Source organism: Opisthorchis viverrini, assembly GCF_000715545.1.
Source record: "Opisthorchis viverrini unplaced genomic scaffold opera_v5_62, whole genome shotgun sequence".
Taxonomy (NCBI): Eukaryota; Metazoa; Platyhelminthes; class Trematoda; order Opisthorchiida; family Opisthorchiidae; genus Opisthorchis; species Opisthorchis viverrini.
The window spans coordinates 1,715,001-1,722,461 of NW_008751718.1; the positions used below are offsets into that span (position 1 = coordinate 1,715,001).

At 47.5% G+C, this 7,461-nt stretch overlaps 1 protein-coding gene across 1 annotated transcript in view; it reads right to left on the reverse strand.

Annotated features, from left to right (window-relative positions):
• The window catches only part of T265_04024 (hypothetical protein), a gene marked incomplete at both ends in the record, with an annotated part of 22,709 nt that extends 15,764 nt beyond the window's left edge, over positions 1-6,945 (reverse strand). The window contains one exon of the mRNA XM_009168642.1: positions 6,799-6,945. Within this exon, the coding sequence (XP_009166906.1) occupies positions 6,799-6,945 (147 nt within the window). The remainder of the gene's footprint in view (positions 1-6,798) is intronic.
• Positions 6,946-7,461: the final 516 nt, after the last annotated feature.

The following is a 7,461-nucleotide window of genomic DNA, read 5'->3' on the forward strand; positions in this document are numbered from 1 at the left end:
TGCTCTTCGAAGTGTTCGGCCCATCTCTCCAGTCGACGTTCTTGGGAGTGAATTAATGAGCCATCTTTTTCGCTGGCCGTTTCGCTGACCGTTGCTTTCCTGGGGCCAGTCGATCGTATCAGTTGATAAAGGACACGGCTGTTTCCCGTAGCAAAAGCCTTCTCCATCTCCCGAGCTTTCGATGTCCACCAGAGCTCTCGATCTTTCCTTGGACTCTTCACCATTCGGCGTTTGAGGGATTTGCGTGCGCGTCGTACTCGTTGCCTGCTGGTATGGCTTTCCTGGCATCAATCATTGATAACGACCTCGACGACATCCAGTGGTCTTGTGGTCGAATTGGAGAATTCGGGCAGGCAGCACTGAACGCCGCTAGTATAGCTCCTTTCACATTTTGCCACGCTTCATCCACGTGTTCACTGCCACCACAGTACTGTTTTACTGTGGAGAGTTGTTGGGCTAGCTCAGAGCGATACTGTTGAGCTATGGCAGTTCTTCGAAGACAGTGGATTGGCATGCACCTTGCCTACTTGCGAGGGCCTGAAGGGAAACGAACTGTCAGGCGTGCGCGCACCATGGCGTGATCGGAATCAAGTGGTGTGCCTCAGAAGGAACGGCAGTCTTGAATTGTGGCTCTCCACCGGTGGCTGATGGCCACGTGGTCCAACTGGGTCCACGGTTGATTTGTAGTTGGCGGCCGCCAGGTTACGCGGTGCGAACGTTTATGTTGAAAGTTCGTACTTGCCAGAAACAGTTCGTGATCAGCACACAACTGAAGGAGTCGATCTCCGTTGTCTGTGCGGCGAGCATCGACTCCGAATCGACCACCCAAATGTGATTCCAAGGAGCTCAGACGACCTACTTGAGCATTCAAATCGCCTGCAAGGATCACAATGTCAGTGCTTTTTGCCTGACGAATGAGCCCGGATAGCTCTCGATAGAAAGTATCCTTCTCCGCATCAGAACTGCAGTCCGTTGGGGCATAAGCCGACACGACAAACAGGCACCGCTTTTTATGCCGCGAGGCATTGAGCTTGATTGAACTGGATAACCGGACGGCGCAGAGACGACTGTTCACTGGGATCCAATCCAGCAAAGCGCGTTCAGCTCTGGGGCTGAGTGCAACTCCCACGCCATATATTCCACGAGTCATCGCTTCTGGGTCACCAGACACACGGAGGGAGAAATGTGAAAGAGCTGAGTTCATCCTTGGCGTTCTGAGATGCAGAACCACGCTCGGGTCTTGTATGCGTGTTTCGGAGACACAGCATACATCAATTTTAAGGGAGTACAAGGTTTCAGCAAGCATTGCCTGTTTGCCAATTTGACATAGAGTACGGACGTTAAAAGCTCCTATATAGAAAGGATCTCGTGGATTTAGAAAGGTGTTATTTTGTTTAAGGCTTGTAGGCAGCGTGGAGCATAAGGCCCTTCGGTCAGATGACTGACAGTCAAATGGCCCAGCGACATTTGCTTGTGCACTGGGAAGGGGTTGGGGAGGGACGTCGGTGGACGCTGAACTGCGCGGGCAAATGATACTTCCCGGTTGCCCATGCCGAGGAAGGGAGTTTGGTTGGGGTACCCCACCTTGAGGCTTCGACTCAAAAGTCTGACTCACAAGGCAGTGGGAGGACGTAGGGTTTTGTTCGGGGACCCTGACCTTAGCCTCTGACTCAAAAGCCTGACCCACGAGGCAGTGGGAGAATTTAGGGTTTTCTTTGGGGACCCTGCCCGGAGCCGACGACTCAACAGTCTGACCTGCTCGGCTGCAGGGGGTTGGCCTAGTCCGAGGGCGCAGGGAATAAGGCATTACTGTCTCATTCCTGATGCGGCTGCGCACAGCAGGTGCCTTTTGAGCAGCACCAGGCTCTTTGGTTTCAAAAGTATTTCGAGCGTATTGGATAATTGGCCGGCGGTCACGGTCAACCGTTGGGGGATCGGAATGTGAGGTTTTTGGGGCAGACCTTTTCTAACCCGTCCTTCCTCGGGGGAAGGTAGCATCACTTCTTTCCATAAATATGGACATGCTGGTCGCCTGGAGGAAACACCTTACTGCCTTCACACTCCTGTCACAGAGGACAGTACGACTTTACCCCCAGACCGCCTCGTAGCACGATTACTCGTAGTACGGGGTCTCGCTGCTCATGGTCTTGCCGCTCCCCTTTGGCCTTCCTGGCATGGTTGCACCTTGTGGAACGAAGTTCCAGCCAGTGTAGCCCGCGGGATCGTTGCAGCACTCAAGCCCGACCACCACGTCAAGGTGGCAGCTTTAGGTCGGGACACCAATGACACCAATTACTGTTTATTACCTCCGGTATCATCTTGAAAAATGTGAATTCCATTCAAGCGTATCAATCGTGGAACGTCCAATGAAGAAACAATAATGTCAGTGGCCATCAATGTGCTCGGTGTGGCGCTACTGCTTGGCATTGCACGCCATTTATTGGCACTGTCAGCGCGCTATACCGATCACGCTGCCTATCGTCAGTCGCAGACGGCAACGATCCGGGACAGAATTAACGCCCACCAATTCTCACGCAGTAGGCCGTCTACGTTAGGCAAGTACACAAAATAAGTTGACATCCATAATCGTTACTTACCCAGTTACTAGAATTTGTCTACTAGCCGGTGTCATATAGCTACATACCTCTACCAAAATTGGTCTTCTCTGTTTGGTGAGCCATAAGGTTTTAAAGTGCCACTTCACGTAGACTTGTTTCGTTGGGTGCATCAAGGTCACAACAAATACTAGTGTCATGAGGCCAAAATCGGTCCGGTTAGTGTTCTCATATACATCATATACCTATGGTCTGGCTTTCCGAGTCAATTCCCCGTCTACCTTCCAGAAACAAGGCGGACGAAAAATGTCGATTCATTTGGTAGCATCCGTCAGGTCTCTTAGTGATGGCCGATCATCATGGTCATTTACAAAGTGATGCATTTTTTGCCAAAAGGTTAGCAGCAAAAGAGTAACAAAACAATGGAAACGTATTGTATTCACGCTCGAAAAAGCAAATATGTGCGCTAAGCTCACATTCACCACCAAAGTACTTGATTTGTGACTAACAGTGAATCATTCATTAAAAGGGTGACCACCAAAGTGCAAAATATCATGGGGTAGAACACTTTTTGTACCCATATCAACAACAATATGCGTATAAGCTGATGAATACTAGTCCCTAAGCTGTACAAAGCAACACATTCTACTTATGGTATGCATGCTCGTTCGTTGGCGATATATCATCGTCGAGGAGCGTTGTAAACCGGTCCTTGTATAGATTTTGAGGCCTGTTCCTTGTTTAGCGACACGCTTTGTCACCGAAGCTCCACTTGACTGACACTGCTTATTCCTTGGTTAACTATTGGAGGAACTCCTGGTAGTACATTCATTTGGAACAGTGATCCGGACATTCACACGATTTGGTATATGAACCGTGTTTGACAGTCTGTATCCTCACGCACCGCAGGCTAACCGGAACCCAAATGTGGCACTTCGATAAACCGTCAGCTCGGTGGTTAAGGCGCCAGCTCATGGACCGGAAGATTCGTCGTTCGAACTCAACCTTAGCATCTCGACTGCTCCCATCTGGGCTTAGGCAACTTGGTAGCATCCCAGCCCTCGTGCCTCCTTCTGTTGGGTGGAAGCTAGGCACTGAAAGGGTACAACAGCTGAACGATTTTCTTTTTATCTTTAAACAGTGTCATCGGTTACACTGGTGTTAGGCGTCAGCTGTATACAGTAGTTCAGCTGTAATACCCTTCCGGTGCCTAGCTGCCATACCACTCAGAGGAAGCACGAAGGTTGGGATACTGCCAGGTCGCCCAGGCCTAGACAGGGGAACTCGAGTGGTAGAGGTCGGATTTGAACCACGGACCTCCCGGTCAGTAGATTCGCGCTCTAACCACTTGGGCCACCTCGCCCCAGTATACAGTAGTAGTCGAACGCTAAATGACTGACACTGGGTAGCAACTGGTAAAGGATTGGTTGCATTCAGCTAGCTACCCGCCCATATTTTCGAAAGCCTCATCTATTCCACATAAGCGAAAATAGGAAGCTTTTGCTCACGTGCAATGAAAACTTTATTAAAGCCAGTGAGAAAGTTGTGCTACATATAAACTTACTGAACTTGTGGTCAGTCATTGTAAACTTCGGTAAACTACACTGACGCATTACAAGAATGGTTCATTGGTATACTGCTCCCGGCGTATTGTCAATTACACCACGTTAATAGAGTTCTCAGCAAGAATGAATACAGCTGTAATGCAGTTTTCAATGGGCAAGTTCTCAAGACACTCGAAGGCCATCATGCCACGAATAGCAGCACTCTAAGTATGAGGAATACTCTACGAAAGCCCCACCATATTTATTCTCATGTAAACGAGTCAGGTGTGACGGACGACAGGAGACAGATGAACACTGTCTCCTTTGTTACATCAGGTGGGGTCGAAATGGCTCAAGTGGTTAGAGCGCGAATTTACTGACCGGAAGGTCCGTGGTTCGAACCCGACCTCTGCCATTCGACTTCCCCTGTCTAGGCTTGGGCGACCTTGCAGTATCCCAGCCCTCGTGCCTCCTTCGGGTGGCATGGCAGCTAGGCACCGAAAGGGTGCTACAGCTGAACGATTATTATTTTATTTTACATCAGGTAAGCATTTTAGTTGATCAGTTCTAATGTCTTCAATCCACGACAAAGCGTGTCTCTAAACAAAGAACAGGTCTCAAAATCAACGTGGATCTGTTTAAAGCATGTGGCGTAAAATTGTGCTCGTCAATAAATGAATAACAGTATTTGTTTAGCTGTAATACGCTTTCGGTGCATAGCTTTCAGGTGACCGGAAGGAAGCACGAGGGTTGAGATAGTGCCAGTTGCCCGAGTCTACAAAACAGCAGTCGAAAAGAAGACTGGGTTCGAACCATAGGCCTTCCGACAAGTAATTTTGCGCCGTTACTACTGAAGTAACTCGATCTCAACGATCCACCATCCGGTAACGAGCCGTAATGCCACGCATAAGAGCCGCTTATGCCCTTAAGACTATGTTGCCTCGTGTGGCGTAGGGGCTCGTATTTACCAGCTTATACATATGATGCCATCAAAATGGATGCAGGAAGTGTTCAGGCCTCTGATTTTCCACATTTATGATGGCAATCGATGAGCGACTAAACATGCGGGTATTCACCCGCTCGGTGAATGACCCCCGATAACAGAGAAGTGATAAAAAATCCGTCGAATAAAGGTTCGATTTTGGTGAACCTATCACTGTAGTACTGCACGAATGACCGAACAATGAAAGAGAACGAGTATGCAGTCACTTGTAAGTCGATAGTGACGGAGGGAATACATTGTACACTGATTTACCCCAGCCCAGCAGCACATATTCGACTGAATCAACACACCATTTTTAGGATGTCGGTATTTTTATGTATCTACATAGTCTGACAGCAGTGCTAATGGCTAAAATTCAACCATGTCTCTGACTTGTACCCCAAAGAGAAAATTTCGGGAAGCTAAAAAAAGTCATTGAATTGGTCAAGTGGAACTTAATGCAGAGGCAAACGATGTTCGGTCTCGTGGAGTTCAACACTTAGTTGAGAACTCCGCTGGTGGTGGACAGCATCTTTGCTTACAGTATTCCTTAACTTACTTTGCTGAAGCCGAGTATTTTTCTGACGTGGAAACGTATCTGACTGGAGGACACTGTATCATGAAGACTTTACTGTCTGAAGTAGTATAGCCGAGAGACGAGACTGAGCCTATCAGTGACAGCTGAATCTGAAAGTCCATAACTTCAATTTTGGTTTCCAGTACAGGACAAGTACAGGATTCGTCTGAAGGTTTTAGTACGCAACCTATTTATGGTTACATGAATACATCACTGTTAGAGATTGCCAAACAATACAGCGTGCGTTTTGCTTCGGAAGCTCATCCGGTCTTCAATTTGGCTCGTTCACAGCGCCTTCATGCAGTCCACTGAAACAGACGGGCTGGTAACAAATGATACGTTTCTCTATGTTAGAAGAATTTGTCCGTCATAAACGAAGAGGAACCCACCGATAATCCGTCAAAAGTCGGTGTCACGTGGTCAAGACCATCGAATACATTAATTCACAATCTTTTTGTGACTGTCTGTCTGAGGTAGATGCATTCTGAGTGCAGTGTCACTGGTTGCCTAGACCAGAAAAATGCGGATTTATACAACCTTAATGCATGTAGCCGCACGTACATATTCAAACCATTCCTGTTTCATATTTTCAAGAAAAGGGGATCCTGCCGTATTCCTCAAAATGGCTCTATATGTGATTATATTATTGCCATGCTTGCTTCTAGGGCTGAAGCATCGGCAAAACCTAATGCAATGTGTTGGATGGATATATCTGTGTTGATGACCTTATTCGGGTTAGAATCTCCGAGATAAGGCCTAACCAGAACTGTAGGTCGTGTTGGTTCATGTCACAGATCTTGGTTAAGCTTTCATGACAGGCAGGTGAATGGTGTGAGGGTTATCACGCCTCATACCAGCCAATTTCTGGTATATCTTTCGTTCTTTCCGTTGTTAACGTTTGCTCAGGGAAAGCTTCAAAAGTCGCCTTGTTAGTCTGAGCCGAGCATTAGCCAACCCTGAGTTTAGGCTCGTACCCCCAATATCCTCTCGGCAGAGTGCAAACGGGTTACGACCGTTTGATGGCTGATGACGTGTAAGTGGACACCAATCCAGTTGAAGAGCTTAATGTAGCTTCAAATAACACTCAGGTGACTCAGTTAACTCCGCGTAATTCATGTGCACAGTTACATATAAACTTACAGTGAATGTGAACTCCGCATGTGAATATGGCCCCTTCTTGGGTGAAATCCGGAAGGTGAATCGGGCAACTAAATCGTCGTTCTCACAACTGAGCACTTCAGCCTGGCCATCGGTATCGTAAAAAAGTGTTTCCGAAAGTTCCTCCATTTCTTTAGATAAGTACCTCCGAACTACCTGGTAAACACTCGTCATGCTTTTCTGGACAGAACTCACAGCTAAGGACAGCGTCATCTACACAGCACATCCAAATAACAGTGAAGTTTACGCAGACTTCTGGTATGATGCAGCCAAGAGGGGGATGTAGACCCAAGAAAAACCGAGAGGGTCCCAGCGAGCACAGAAACAAAGTGCACAGTTGAAATGAGCGCCAAGAAAGATCTTCACGGATTGATACACAGGATGGAGCCAGCGGCTAGAAGCACAATGTATCTTTCTGCAAAACCCCTGCGGACGAAATAAAAACTTTAACGTCAAAATGTTGCACTTCTCTGCATATATGCGTAGACTGAAAACCCCCCTCATCTGCCGTTATTTTTTTGCGATTTGTTTTAATCGATGACATTTGAAAATTATTGGCGCACATTCGGCTTTGAACTTGGTCTGCTATGGCTTCGGAAGTGGCTTTCGTTGAGAAATTTGTGGGTGTATCGTTTTCATCCTTCA